Raw genomic sequence first — 16,895 nt, forward strand, 5'->3', positions numbered from 1 at the left:
CATGTGACCTTCATTTTTGTAAGTTCAATATGAAGAGGGGAAATCGCCATAGAAAACACTGAACAGTTTTAATGTCAATTGGGTTTTTAAGATCATTCTAGGCAGCTTTTTCCATGTGTTACACTAAGCATCCTCTTGATATTCTGGAGTTTGTGCTGGATCGGTTTTCTAAAGACAAAGTTTCTCCACAGGGAAATTTAAGACAATTTATTGACTTGACTACTTGAATATCTCTTCTCACAAGCGCTAGAGGTTTGGGTAACATTTTCCTAATTCAACAAACGTTCCTGAAAGGCGCATAATTGAAATAGTAAATCTGGCAGTATTTGAACGACGCACAATCTTAACAGCAGCATTTTGCTAGATGGAACAAATTTAATGGCTTTACTTCTGATATCTAGAGTATTTCTTAGCCGATAGGCAACGCATGAAAAAGTAACCATACCAGGTGCTGAATACATCACCAAACCTATTCTACCGAGCAACAGCATCATCTTCGTGAGTAACAAATCTATTCAAAGTCTTCCTCTACTGGTGCAATTCATTTATAATCAGGGCATTGGTTTTAATTGTTATGCTAATTTACATCAAAAACAATTCTTGGGAATTGCTGTCATTTTATGCACTCACAGAAAATGAGACCTCTGGAGTAGCATGGTAATTTATGTAAAAATATACATTTCTGTACACCTTGACAAAAACAAAAAACAATGCAAAGGTGGCTGCCCTCAAGAGAGAAACTACAGGCCACGGATCCTTCTGAGAAGTATCTAAAGTCTAAACAATGTCAATTTCCTAGCTTGTGGAATATTTATCCATTTTCTTAAGGAAGGATTAGAAAACATTTTAGCGTCCCCCCCCCCCCCCACACAAAAAACACTTAATTGGACGAAGATGACATGAAAGATATCACAATGTCCAAAGAATGACATGATCTGGAAAAAATAGACAAATAAAAACAGACAAAATATTGAGGTCTGATAAAGGCTTATATAAAAAGGCCTCTCAGAACTTTGCGAAGACTTAACAAAAACATATTAAAGGATTTATACAGTATCTTATCAGGACATGTGGAACTTGGACTCAATACATATAGCTCATTATGTATAAGAATTTCCAGGAAGCTGCTGGTTTCATTAGCTTGACATATTTCAGGGTGTGAGTTTCAATTAATTTCATCTTCCATATGTACATAAAGCTCATTGGGAAGCCAAAATTACAGCGTGGGCATATGGTGCAAAATTAGCTAACAATTAAAACCTATTTTCTTTAAAATGGAGGAACATTACACATGAACCACATGCTAGGCAGAAATTGCAAAGTATATGCACTTTAATCCACAAGTTACCACATGCCCATTACTTGTAAAATAAAAATACCACTATAAAAACCACAGAAAATGACCTCGAAGCTCGGAACTAGACACAAAAGCAGAATTTTAAATGTCGTCCAACCCCCCCCCCCCCCAAATTCGACTTCCTTCTATACGTTTTGCCAAGTCTCAAGAGGCTAATAATGTCACCAAATTAGTAAACATGTAACTAAATACCGTCTTACAGGGAGAAAAACCATGGTGTGCACGTCCTATTTATAGTCTCAGCAGTAAGCGAATCAAGCGATTTTAGAGCATTTCAATAATTGGTATATTAAATTAAATTACAATGCACATAGACTTCTTGCTGAGCAAAGTGCTGGCAAACTAACTCAGCCGCGGGGTTTTTACACGACTCAAAAAGGGCAAGTTGTGCCTGGTTGCTGACCTCATGGGAAAGGACATTTCTACTCTATATAATGACTAATATATAATGACTAATATATAATGACTAATATATATATATATATATATATATATGAAAAAAGAAAAGAAACAGGCGCACACCTAGTGCATTAACGTATAACAAATAGTTTATAGAACAGTAAAATCAGTCAAATGCCCACTCACAAAGGTACAGGATTTAAAAGCAGGTATGAGATAGGCTCTCATAAGCCAGTACTGCCGTCTGATATCAGCAATGGTGTCCTCTCCTGTCTGCTCTCCGCGTGGTCCGAGCACCCGGAAGTGACGTCCCTCCGGTCGGGTGCCCCGCACAGGAAATCCCTCCGGGAACCAGCACCTCCAGTTCCTTGCTTCTAGTCAGTGAGCCACCGGGGGAAAAGGATCCAGCGTTTTTCTCAGCCTCACACAGCCTGCAACTTCTCTCAACCTCAGTCTAGCTATGATGACTTCATCAGGGGTGGGCGAAACGCGTAGGGCGTGGCTAGACTGAGGTTGTCACTTTCCCACGAACATTGCCATTGCTGGTTGAGAGACGTTGCAGGCTGCGTGAGGCTGAGAAAAACGCTGGATCCTATTCCCCCGGTGGCTCACTGACTAGAAGCAAGGAACTGGAGGTGCTGGTTCCCGGAGGGATTTCCTGTGCGGGGCACCCGACCGGAGGGACGTCACTTCCGGTTGCTCGGACCACGCGGAGAGCAGACAGGAGAGGACACCATTGCTGATATCGGATGGCAGTACTGGCTTATGAGAGCCTCTCTCATACCTGCTTTTAAATCCTGTACCTTTGTGAGTGGGCATTTGACTGATTTTACTGTTCTATAAACTATTTGTTATACGTTAATGCACTAGGTGTGCGCCTGTTTCTTTTCTTTTCTTTTTTCATAGGTATCATCAGGGAGTAGTGACCCCTTTGAAACGGGCTGCCTTATACTTGGATGCTTTATTTTGGAACAGGACTTTGTGTTTTCTGAGGTTTTTTAATTCATTCACTTTTATATAATTTTTACTAAAAAAATTTGATATGTCTATATGTTTTTATTTTTAAGTATTAAAGCATTAGGTTATTGTTATTTAACTTTTACATACAATATATTTAGATATAGAACCATATCATCCTTGGTTAATACTGGTTTTTAATATATTTTACCTACACATGCCACCCCACTGGATGTTTTCATAGTTGGGTTAACTAAATCACAGTTTTGTTTAGGCTGTATTAGAGGCGCTACTTCATTTTTTTTGTTCTGTTTTGAGATATGTATATATATATAGATATATATATATATATATATATAGATATATATATATATATCTATATATATATATATATATATATATATATATAGTTAAGTTATGGTGAGTAACAAAGTGACAAAAACCCTCCACATTTGAGATAGATATCTATCTCTATCACACAGAATAAATGAGTTCTTCAGTATTAGGTGATACCTTTTTTATTGGACTAACAATTTGTCATAGGACAAGCTTTCGAGAGTTATCCTCCCTTCTTCAGGTCTGCAATACTGATATACAAAGGATTTCATGGCTAAAACAGTGTAGAGGAAAAAAAAATAAACAGATATGGACTGTCGATAAGGTAGGGTGTTAAAAGTGTTTGAAGCAAGGGGACGGTGACAAGGAAAGGTGGGGAGGGGGAGGGATGCTGGGGGGGGAGAGAAAGTGTGGATAAGAATGGAGGCAAGCAGGATAATTACAAACAATTTTGATAGGGTGTGAGAAAACCCATGTTCGCATTAAGTCCTTTGGTTTTGGTGTCAAAGAGTCTTATCATTCTGAGTTCAAATGTTTTCCGTTCTTGGGTGCGTTTAAACATTCCATTGAGGATTTTGATTTTTAAATCATTTATAAGATTGAAAGTGATGTTCTGTTTCCATTTTGTCTGCTATGTCTTTAGTATCCATTTTGTGTGTAAAATGGGGTGTGAGTGAGTTTTTGCTCTTGGCAGATTTACGCCCACATTCCTAGTATAAGGTTGTACCTGGTTCCTTTTACAGAGTTGTTTTAAGCCAGTTCTAACCAGGTTTTAATGATCTGTAAGATGATTGGTTTAAGAATCAAGGAGTGGTTAGTATAATCTGCCTAGTAACACATTATAGACAAAGGAAATGTATTGTATAAAAAAGCCTGCTTGGACACTCCCTGGCCAGAGAGTCCCATTTTGACTTTTGTAAATGTATGATCATACTCTATGCTGTACGTACAGACAATAAAAGTACTTATCAACGAACTCTGTGAATTTGCAAACATTGACAGCCATATTTATTGAGCAGTACTACTTCATACAATGCCTTATGGCACATTCACTTGAACAGACCCAAAGAAGAACATGGCTTTGCCTTGTTTAATAGCGCTTTTCATCGGAAAGACATATTTGTATGACTTGGTGCCTTTAGCAAACAGGCATAAAGAATATTTCACCAAATTAATTATATCAACAAGTACATACTAGTTTGTTTATACAGTAGTAAATTATTTTCAGGTTTAACTATTACTACAGTAGTCAACCACCAAATTATATATCCTTTAAAGATATACAGTATATCCTTCTCTATTGCCAAGGAATTAAATTTAGATATGGTCTCAGTTTGCAAATTCAATAAATAAAAAAAAAGAGGCAAGTTAAACTTATTTTATCACTGCTTTGTTCAGTATTGCATTACGTAAAACTGTAATTACAGGGGTAAGGCACTGACGCATGTAGCAGAATAAATACATTTAGGACACTTACAGTCAGAACAATATTTTTAACTACAGTATATAAAACAATGGTGACTTCCTTCAGAAGATCCAAATGCTATTTTAATAAAAGATACAAAAATGCTATGTAAAGAAAACTAAACAAAAAATGTCCTTTTCCTCATCCAAGGGTTAGATAGATTGCGCTACTATCTTTGAGCAGATAAGAAAATATGTTTATGTGCAGTACAGTTAATTCCACTTAAAAAAAAAAGAAATACAATAAAATGCTTGAACTTTTTCAATGATCAGGAAAAGGTTAACTGCAGACATTGAAAATGTTTTTCATTTTATGTTGACTAAAAGATAGAGCTCAAGACAGCTAACATTTAATCCTTTCAAGTTCAAATCATTGTATGGTTGAGAGAAATGCTCAGGATAGAATCCATTAACATTACAGTGAGGCACAATATGCCATCATAATGTGTGCTGCTAAAGAGAGGGCTTTCAAATGGGATTTTGTATCGGTTTTCCTACTGACATAAATTGCATTAAGTATAAATTGTGTCTTATATCAGTTTACTTCAAAGCCTTACCTGAGATGCAGGTGTGTGCTGAAACATCTATTGTTTAGGTTTGTTATAACTCATGAGAACAGATATTAGACATATACTCACAAGTATGTTTTATGCAATTCTTTTGCAATTTCAATTCTAATAAGATTTACTTCGTTCATGCGAGAGCTAAAGCGTACTAATTTGTATTTGATGGCTTTATTGATACCGTAATTAATGCTACACACAGTACCACATTCGGTGGTTAAAGCTGCAGTTCAGGCAATATCCTGCATGTGTGGGTTTTTTTAATAAATCAGTTCTGTAGTAAGAAAAAATACTTTTAGCATTTTCTGTTTTAAAAAAAACAACTTTGAAAGACCAATTTTCTATTTTAACAACCATTTACTAAGGCACTGCCCCTTCATGTCCTGTCACAAGCCCTGGCACACCCCTTTGTGAGCCCTGCCCTCACTCTTGCACATGTCAGTGCAGGAGTGCTCATGAATATTCATGAGCTTCCACTGAGTGACAGAAACAGAGGAAATACATTCCCCATATTTAAAGATGTCGCCAAACTTTGCCGATCAATAGACGGAGAACGAATTGACCAGCACCTATGCAGTTCTTTAGGTAAGTAGAGATTGCCCACATGAAACTATTGAAGTTAAAAAAAAAACTAATTTTTTTTTTTAAAAAGCCTGAACTGCAGCTTTAAACAGACAGATGTGGACACAACAAAAAAAAACCCTCTCCCCCAATGCCTTCCCCCGAAAGTAGACAGCCATCAAACTCTTGTTGACTTTTCCAGCTATACTGTATATACACACCCTTCTATCTCCCGACGGGGACATCACTGGACAAAAGACATACAAGCTAGTGGCAATTCCTTCTACACAGTCACTCTACAACAAATGATGGGGAGGGACAATACCAGAGTGATCCCACCCAGTTAACCTTGTACATTAGTTGTCCCCACAGGGGGGCTACAACATCTACACTATTTTAGCTGGGATGCACTGTATTGTATCAAAGGTTGCCACAAACCAGCTAGGTAACGATATCAAAAACCCAAAAGATCACATTAGCAGCTCAGACTACTACAATGTAATACTTTCATGCTTAAAAAACCCATACACAGACCCTGCAAGCTCAAAACATATGCATCAATAGGAATGTATAGGCCTAATGTATACAACAGACAAAAAAAGCCCCAATGCGGCATCAAACATGACAAATTATTACATTAAATACCATCAGTTATTCTTCTCATAAGTAAGCATCATAAATCAATCCTTTGGCAAAGCATTTTAAGCCTGCAACCACGTCACGGTTAACCCTACACCGCAGGTCCTACACATGTGCTCTTTTGCTTCTTTGTTGGAAGAAGAAGTCTGTCAATAGACTAGTCATCACTGATATATCAGGACCTGCCAATTAAAGTGGCGTGGGTGAGCTTAAAACCAAAGAATACATGTCCGATGGTTGTTCCTGCATAAGAGGAGGAGTGCGTCAGTTCTGTATTCATTTGTTTAACAGACGTGCTCTTGCTACTTCTTGATGTCTCTAGGTAGTCATTATGGGAAGGACAAAATCAGAAATAATGGTGTCAGAATGTTGAAATAATTACAATTTAGAGTGTCATTTGATGTTCTAAAAGTCAGCGTTTGTGCTAATTTTAGGGGAAACCGGATTCTTGCTTCCTCTTCCAATAATTATGTTGGAGGTGAGACACTACTATACAATTGCTAAACAAGCAGAGATATGTTCATGATGCTTAAAGGCCAATGGCACTCGGATACAGCAAATTAACTCCTTCCTATGCTTCACATAGCCAGCTACATCCTCTGTTGCCTGAACATTATGCACTGAAGCATTGGGTTCTGGGTATGATTATGCAAAGGATCACATAAAGCAGCCACTTTTAGTTTTACAGAAACATCTTCATAGGAACTTGCCTATAATTTAATCCTTTAATAAAAGGCCATTTATATTTTACAACTCATGTGCAGCTCAGTCCCTTGTATATAAATTTCAAAGTTGGTGATGGGTAGGCACAATCACAGCATGATGGGTAAAAGTGACCAACGTTTTCTAGCATACAGAGCACCATTAAAAATAAAGAATACAGAACAGAGGAAAAAAATACATACGTGTGTAAACAAAGAATTCTGCATATAAAAACAAGAACACTTTCAAAATCCTTGTACAGACACACCTTAACCCTTTGAGTGCAGGAAGGGCTGCAGTCAATTCGACACAATCACGTGATCGTTCCGTCACTGACCGAGGCCTCCTCTTCCATTCCTTATTCTGTCATGGTACGATCTCCATCAAAAATATATATTAGATTATGATGTAGCTACTAAATCATCGTCCCTGGAATGCCAGATCCCATGGTACCCAAAGGGTTAAAGAGTTCAGGTTGTATTTGTTATACAAAAAAGAGCTCTTGGAGTGTTGTTCTGAACTGTGTGCAATCACGTTAATATTAGGTCTATCTTACCCTTTATATTCTGTGTGTTCGAATAAACATCTCTATACAAATGTAATCCATAAAATGCAAATAAAAAATGTACCTTCTAACACAGTGAATGGAAAGCTGCTCTGTACATGGAGGTGTTATACTGTACAGTAGGTTTGTGGTACCTTTTAATAGACCAACAAGAGAATTCTTGGTAGATGTAATATAGAGTACTGATATTTGGAAAGTCCCTTTCACGTGTCAGGATGGTAGAAGACAAACTACTAGCGCACTTCCAAAATATTTCCTTCATTTCTTAAGAGAAAAGCAAATAAGAAACATATGACAAAAACAAACAAGTAGTTGGTCTTATTCTGCATCTCCTAAGGTGGCTGCACAGGCTCTCTTTGTAGTGTATGGGGCTTTCCGGCCAAAGATGGCTAGAACGGCCTCTTTGGCTTATGTAGAATAAGGGATTTGGGGGTATATCCATATTTCACTTTCACTGACAATCATACAGATTTGATTAGGAACAACAGCCTGATCAATGCAATTATTTTGAGAATAGGAAAATACTAGCTACAGACTGGACTTTAAATGAATAGTTTTCAACCACCTCATCCGATGACCCCCCTCCCAGACATCAGCTTGTCCCAGGCGGATACCTGGAAGAAATCCTGCACAGATTACGTTACTTACAGGGACATTCATAATAGAGAGAATCCTACAGCTAATTGATCATACAACCTGGCTGATAAGCACAAGTTGGTCTATTTGAATTCCCTCGTAGCAGGGGGTTGCAAGATCCTCCAACATTGAAGATGTTGAAGCAGCAATTGCCCCTAAATAAAAAATTGGTGCCACTTTTTGCCCCAGGGATCCCTCCGTTCCAGACATACTTGCCTTTATAGTTACCAATGTTTCTGCTCTTTCGAGAAATCAAACATTGCCACCAAAATAAACATCAGTCCCGCGGGGCGATAGGAAGCTGCAAAGTCACCGGGTGGATGACGCTGCGGCTTCCTACTGTTCGACAATGGCAGCCATCGGGAAGCATGCCGGCAGCTAAAACGGTCCCCGAGGGCTCCCCGGTGGGAGATAAAAATAGCTCGGTGCCGTTCCGGAGGAACCCCGGTTCAAATTCTATAAGTTATTAGTGAAAATGGAGGGGATTGCCGCTTTAATTGGAAACTGATATTTAAAAAAAAGTAAATAAAAATTCAACACACTTTTATAAACAAAAATCGAATCAACTACTAATCTAAATAAATTTGAATATCCAAACAACTTATATGGCTGAAGAAAATAATTTTGCAACCCGGAATGTATTTCTCCAACTACAAAGTGTAAATTATTAGTCACTTACGCTCATTTGTATTGTTTTATCATACATAATACACACAAAGATTAGGCATCATATTTGTCCTGTATGTTATGCACATATTTACTGTTAGCAGCGGCCGGGCTATCAAACCCTGCATAACAGTAAAGGATGGTGTTTGGTTGTGAGAAGCAAACAGAGAGAGTATAATTTTCCAATCTAATTTGTATATAAAAGGGTTCCGTTTCCAAAAATCTAACTCTAAAATAGCAATTACGAACTGAAGATTAATTTAATTTGTTATATACTGTAAACTTTTTTTCGGTTGGGTAACGCTTTTTATAAAGTCTTAGTTATTACAAACCCTATAAGTTAGTCTCTTAAAACGTGAGAATACATCGTGGCACTCCCATTAGCAAATGCTATTTTTTCTTGTTCCGCTTTCCGATAGGTACTGTATGCATGTCATTTTTCTTTTTATAAGCAATAGACACTAATGTTGCACTGACTTGCGTGTTCCAACATGTGAAATGAGATTTTGATTTGTTACACTCCTGCCTATTACTCTCATTACAGTAAATCTAGTCAATAGGTCATTTTAGAAACGAACAGTTATAAAAATAAAAAAAAAAGCTATAGTACAAAAAAAAGCCAACTATGTATAGGTTTCCAGATGTATTCATTTTGGGCTCTTATATTCACTGTACTCCACTAATGATGCAAGATACTCATCTGAATATAAATCATACCAAACAAGAAGGAGACACGGAATGCGGTGGCTTCACAACCCTACTCAGAACAGATATCAACCCCTTGGAACCATTAGTAAGCTTACTAAATAAACCCTGAAGCGGCCAATAGCGGAAACTTCCAGTCAAATCAACTGGAGTTCTCATTGCCAGCTTCAGGGCTTATTGAATAAGCCCCATGTCCCTGACAAAGTTGAACCACTCACCTGTTGGATGGGAGTGCAGAAAAAATGCACTTTCAAATAATTATTTATGGCAAACTGTGCTGTAATATTGGTGTGTTAACCACTATTTTGCAATATCATCCATAGGAAGAGAGACAAGATAAAAAGGGAGTATTCAAATTCACCATGTCCAAACTAAAGCACAATGCATTACAACGTTAGCAAAACAAAAATGATACTTTATGGGAACATCTAAATAGAATATTGCAAGTCTTGTAAACTTACACATTATCATGATCAATGTAGGGACGGGAAAAAGAACCACTTGCAGGGCGTAATTATTTATTCGCCGATTAACAAAGTAAGCTACTCATATCAAAATGTGATCATGCCTGAAATACAACGCAACATAATTAGTTAAATGATGCAGTAATCCATCAGACTTTACATAATGTGAGCACAGATAGCTTGCTATGTTATCACAATGACTGATGGAATATTTTTGTGCAATTGAGTATGTTGACAAAATCAAGTGTAATAAAAGCTGTGTGTTTGATCTTTGGCTGCAAGATAATTAGCATAGAGCCTTAAACGTGTGTTATTACTTCAAGTCACTAGATAGATTGTGCATAAACATGTCCACAGCAGCCGGCTTTACTTCCCGAATATTCCATTCCTGCAAACCCGTCAGAAGAGAGTAAAAATTAAATGCGGCAGGACCGGTCACAGCAGAACACCACCTTTACAGTATGGCCACAGGAGGCCAAATCGGAATGAAAGAGCTGGCACAGATGGTTCAAAATGTTTTTATATAGGTTGTATTGTTGCCCATTCTCTTTATTTTCATAATTATACTACAAGTAATCTGTCAACTAAAGAATTTAAATTGAACGTTCATGTTGCTTCAAAACCGACTTGGATCAGACCCAGCTCAGCGATTGTAATTTCCATGCTCTCTAATGTTGATTTGCAAATCCCAAACAATACGGAACAAAAACACAGTAGGAATGGTTGTTTTAAACATGGTAATATATAATAAACAGTCATGCAATGTATATTTAACAAAATATACTACCAGCTGAATAAAAATTAAAAAAAAAAAAAAACCCTGCACCAGTCACACAACACTAATAAATAAGAAAAACAAAGACACTAGCAATCAGCACAAAAACCACATATAAAAGAGGCAGCGTCATGTTCACTACGTGTACATCGTTATTTCCATCCAATGCAACAAAATTAAATGTATTTATAAAAGGTTTAACCAGGAAATACATTTAGCGTTACTTCCCGTTTTCAAGTACAGGAGGGCCCCGGGCATGCGGCAGGTTCCGTTGTAAGGGCCCGGCGCAAAGCGAAAATCGCCAGAAAGCGGAACCGGCGATTTTCGGCGCGTGCGCATGCGCAAATTGGCAATTTCCCCCTTCTGCGCATGCGCAACCTCCGTTTGGCGCGCGCACAACATTTGTTCTGCGCATGCGCACCTTTGGCAACCGCCCGTTCTGCGCATGCGCGACCTCTGACTTCCACATTATGCACATGCACAGACATGGCAGGCCCTACTGTAGGTCCTAGGCACACTGTTCTGATATTTTTAATGTAACCATTTTGTATTGTTTTCATATGTATTGGTCATTGGACTCGAAAGAAGCAAAAAAAAATTGCAAGGCAAAATCATTTGTAATCATGGTGGAATGGTGGAAAAAACAACCCTTGGCTCCGTGTTATTTTGTAATCAAATCATTAACCATAATTGCAGAAAATGAAACTACTGTAGTTTGAAGATAATTATTTCAGGGTATTTATCCAACTTTGGTAAACGTACTTAGCTTTTTTGCTGCCTCAAAGGCATCACTGGCAGTGTCGGCAACAAAGAATCGTTGAACTGTGACCCCGTGGTCAGCCATCAGCTTTTTGCTTTGATATTCCTGCAGATTTAGCCATCTCCTTGAAGTGACCTGAACACCCTACAGAAAGAACAAGAAATGTATCAGTGCATAGATCAACACACCGAATGATATTGAAAAGATTTCTGAAGTCATTCTTAATTATTCATTCACTGTTAATATGACCAATCAATGAGAATACTCGTTATACAACAAAATATATGCTGTCTGGAAACCTCCAGTAAAGACCAAAATGGGTTATGTCTGGATGACCGACACCTATTTTGTGACCTTCATGGTCAATTGAAACAAGGGACCTTCAATCATTGCCATTCCTGTAAGGTGCCTTCCCTATGTATTGAGAAGAACCTTGCTTGGGTACAAAACCTCCTACCCTTTCCTGATTGACAAATATCCCCCGCACTCTCTTCATTTACATTAAATGCTGGGGGAGCGCGCAAGGCCTCTGTAACTCTCTCACCAGCTGTCCGGTGACGCGCCACCATGACAACGTGGGGTCAAAAGGGAAATGGCAACACAACGTCACATGACACCACCCATACCAGAGAGCAGTTAAGGGGGCGGGGGCGCAAGCAGATCATTATGCGCACCCCTTATCTACATCATTAAGGGGCTGGACAGTGTTGATGTAGATGACCAAATATAGCCATACAGCTCCACCTCACACATTTAAGGGCATCCAGGGAGAAGGAAATACAGCCCCGCATCTTAGCTTCAGCGCTGCGGGGAGATGGCTGCAGACAGATGGCGATATAGCTGCACAGCTCATCTAAGAGGGGGAGTACTGGTATGCTCTCCCAGCAGATGGCCCATCAAGCGTAGGATTAATGCTGCAGGGTTCACATTCAAAAAGCATGGACTCCCACAACGTTAATCCTTCCAGGCCGCTCAACTTGCTATCCTTGGGGTCGTGATCAGGCCTCGGCCACAAGAACAGCGTCTTGCTACATCTGTAACTCTGTGCCCAGGACATGCATTGCGTTACCTCTCGTTTCAAGTATTCCTTCATAAACATTTTTTTTTAATAAAAACAAAGTTACAATTGAAGGTTTAGTACGGGATAATATTCAGGAATACCTAATGGAAAATAAAATTAGTCATGGTCAGCATAGATTTATGAAGGATAGGTCGTGCTACACTAGAAAAGAGGCGTCCAAGAGGGGATATGATAACTATATACAAATATATTCGGAGACAATACAAGGAGCTTTCAAAAGAATTATTCATCCCAAGGGCAGTATAAAAAACACATGGTTATACCGTAAGGATGGAGGAAAGGAGATTTCACCAGCAACAAAGGAAAGGGTTCTTTACAGTAAGGGCAGTTACCATGCGGAATTCATTACCCATGGAGACTGATGGCAGATTTAAAAATAAAAAATAAAAAATCTATTGTAAGATAAGTTGGACATCGTTTTAGAAAGTAAAGGTATACAGGGATACAGCAAATAAGTAAACATGGGAAGGATGTTGATCCAGGGAGTAATCTGATTGCCACTATTTGGAGACAGGAAAGTTTATTTCCCCCTCCTATGAGATATCATTGAATGATATTTCACTGGGGTTTTTTTGTTTTCCTTCCTCTGGATCAATATACTGAAAGAACACAAAGTATCACCTTACAGGAATGGCAATAACAGAAGGTCCCTTGTTTCAATTTACCATGAAGGTTACAAAATAGGTGTCGGTCATCCAGACATAGCACATTTTGGTCTTTACTGGGGGTTTCCAGACAGCATATATTCTGTTGTACAACAATAGTAGTCTAAATTTAGCATAGGTTGAACTTGAACGTATGTCTTTTTCAACCTCATCTACGTAACACTTATTTCTCCGTTTGAGTGACTTTATTTTACAAAAAATATATATCTTATAAGATGTTCATACATGATCTTTCAGGTCCTCAGAAGTCTGGTCTTCAGCAAAGTACTTTATCAGGACTATTTAATTGTAACTAAATGTTTGTTACTTCTACAAACCATATTAATTGTTGGTCAATGCACAGCAAATACAACGCTGGTCACAAGTGGAACAGCCTTTAAAAACAATATTTTAGTTTAGCTATAGTTATTACTTTTACAGTTCAGAAAACTATTTTTACTACCCATCCATAAAGCACTTCTATCGTTTAAATGATAAAAAAAAAAATGAAAAAAAGGAACTGTAGAAAAAGAGAAAGCTTTAAAGTTTTATGATTGCAAATGCTCAACATTTCAACTCTATTTGTAAGGAAAGGGTGATCATAAAACCTCGCTTTAAGCCATTCCACAGTGGTTACAAGTTAAGTCTAAAAAGTACATCTCATTTCTGTCATAAAGGCCTGGAGCGTAAGCAAAACATCTGTGAAGATGCTACCGCTCGTGGTCCCTTTCAGTTGGGAATTTACACTGTTAACTCTCAGCCTGCAGATAAATGGGGAGCTAGAAAAAAAAAAGGTACGGATAATGTCGAGCATCCATCATACCTCGGTTAAAGCCGCAATCCAGGCAAGTTTTCCCCATTTAAGTTTGTATACCACTGGAGTGACTGTCATGGCAAAACTGCCAACCAATGTTTGATATTTTCTATTTACTAGTAAAATAGGCTGCTTGCAAATTCTAGAATATGTATGTTATTCTTTATTAACAGTTAACACTATGTACTGCCATTGTTTTTCCCTTTATGGTTGTAGCTAAACAAAATTATTTACTATATTGTACACTAAACATTGATGGCATGGAAGTCTCTGCAGCAGTATGTAAACTTAGTAGGTAGACTGCAGCGGTGCGCAAACTGGGGGGCGCGACCCCCAGGGGGGGCGTGAGACTGCCAGCGGGGGGGCGCGGGGTTCCCGAAGGCGCGCTTCCCGAAGGCACTTAAATTAAGTGCCGGGGGAGCTGCAGGGCCTCTGTAAACCTTTACTTACCTAGGCTCCGGCGGCTTCCTTCCTGCGTAGCCATGGCAACGCGGCGTCAAAATGACGCCGCGAGGTCATGTGACGTCACGTTGCTATGGCAACGTGACGTCATGACGCCGGAGCGCAGGTGAGTGGGGGTTAGGGGGGGCGCGGGAGTGAGGGGACCGCTGGTAGGGGGGCGCAGGGAAAAAAGTTTGCGCCCCCCCTGAGGTAGAGTACCAGGAATTAGAAAACTGGACCAAATGTAGCCTAAATGTCATCTCCCTGCCAACGGAAACAGTATACCAGGGATCTCATGTCACCGCGCTGCTAGTACTAAGCAAGGCAAAAAGCCTTGTACTGTACTCACTAAAGTATCATAGCCACATAACAATTAAGGCTGGGGAAGTATTAGGCAGGCCTCTTGTTGTCCATACTGGGCTCACAGTGATGTGATGTTGTGTAGCGAAAGCCACTCAGCCATTTATCAGAGTGTGGCCAAGTGTGCTGGTTTTAAATTGATGTCAGTGTGTCGCACACTGAAAACATCTGCCATAGAAGGGCAAAGACTGATCCTAGTAAGTGTGCGAAGCCTAAACTGTTCCCAGCACTTCAAATTGAAACCAATTTCAGCACACACTGTAATGTTAGTTCCTAGAAGAGCAAACAGATTATTCTGGTACGGGCAGAGAGGCTGGCTTTGCTACATTTTAAATAGTAGAGGCTACCCTTTGATTTAATAAGTCGCAGCATCAGCGAACTATCTGCAGGGTCATTCACTGGTAGTAAGGCATGTACGCTCCCCCCCCCCCCTTTTTACTGGGAAGCATTAAAGTGATATTTGTGGCGGGGGAACACATGTGGTGCAATCATATACATACACGCCACTTTATATATTCACAAATGCAATAAAATAACTGCAGATTGCTTCTGGGGGAGGAAGGAACAAGTGTGGGCCGGGCTCCACCACATACTTCTGCTGTGCCATATGTATAATCAGCTCACAAGTTCCACAGCTAGGGATGCCAACAGATTTAGTTTGGGGAGACATTTGCTCATTATCTCTACAGACTTCATCCGCTAGAAATATCAAAACATTAAACGGTCCACAAATTTCTCTCACGAGTGAGTAAATAGTTAATATAAGGGGGAAGCTGCAAGTCGGCCGTCACACCACACATCAGATGTTATACAAATACATGAAAGGGTCATTTGCCGTGGATGCATACGTGGTGGTCTGGGATATACATCATGGGGCCTTTAATGAAAATACATATATTTACCCAATTATAAGATAGGAATGCATTACTGTATATGGCATTCATGAGTCTATTCCAGTTAGGATGGTCGTAGTTTGAATCCCACAAGGCCTCAAACAGAGAGCAAATTGGACCAAGTATTGTAGCTGTCACTGAGCTGAAGATTGTGTATTTACATTTCACATGCAACGTTTTGAGAGAGTTAACATGGAAATGAAGGCCATAGATCAGTGCTCAAGGCAATGAAGGGGGATAGCTTCATGGTAATTCCAACTAGTATGACATTTTGAATGTTTGCTAGAGCAATTTGAAACTCTGATCCAATGGCATGCTTGCCATGGTACCTATATTACTAGTAAAAAGTTTCTTATACCGTGAACCAGAAGAATTTCTATATTAATACCCGTTTTATAATCATTGCCAAAATAATTTCATGTCTTATGTTTGAGACTTGAAGTATTTTATATTACTCAGAACATTTTACAGCCTGTAATATTTCTTGCGCACAGACTAAATGCATCTCTATAGAACAGCCATACCTTTATAAACAAGAATTTAACATGTATTTTTTGATTGCAAAGTTTTGCTCATGTCCACAAACACACCAAAGAAAACTGTAAGTATGTCAGTTCTCAACTCATAGTAGTACCCTTGGTACTATGCTCATCTTCACTGCTGGCCCACCCAGACTATTGCCAACAAAAGAGTTTGACCAATCCCAGGCCGTATAGACACGCAAGTCCCCAAACTGCACCTCAGTGTGTGCAGGCAGCATGGGAGTTATAGTGGTCAATGAATGCCAGAGCTGCCAAGATGAAACCCCCAAATTACCTTGGCTCTGTGGATGCAAAGGATTGTGGGCAGTAACTATGGCAGCTCCTGCTGTAATAAACAGCTCTGCCACTCAGGCAAAGGCGCAATTTGGGGCCTGAGTGTGCTGTCCCCACACAGGCTCAAAAACCCACTACACTGCCTGGGATCTGTCATTGCATTTGCAGAGGTGGCCAACCTGTGGCCCAAGAGCAGCATGTGGCCCTTCAGTACAGCCCCTGAAAGGGGAGGGGGGAGAAATGTGGCCTCTGACTGCAGACAGTGCAGTGAGACCATAGAAACAAGGAAGAGAAGCCA

General features: G+C 39.3%; 1 protein-coding gene across 1 annotated transcript in view; it reads right to left on the reverse strand.

Annotated features, from left to right (window-relative positions):
• Positions 1-16,895, reverse strand: part of SUCLG2 (succinate-CoA ligase GDP-forming subunit beta) — a 164,880-nt gene that overhangs the window by 112,611 nt on the left and 35,374 nt on the right. The window contains exon 2 of the mRNA XM_075574278.1: positions 11,552-11,693. Coding sequence (XP_075430393.1) covers positions 11,552-11,693 — 142 coding nt within the window. The remainder of the gene's footprint in view (positions 1-11,551; positions 11,694-16,895) is intronic.

Source organism: Ascaphus truei, chromosome 17, assembly GCF_040206685.1.
Source record: "Ascaphus truei isolate aAscTru1 chromosome 17, aAscTru1.hap1, whole genome shotgun sequence".
NCBI classification, from domain to species: Eukaryota; Metazoa; Chordata; class Amphibia; order Anura; family Ascaphidae; genus Ascaphus; species Ascaphus truei.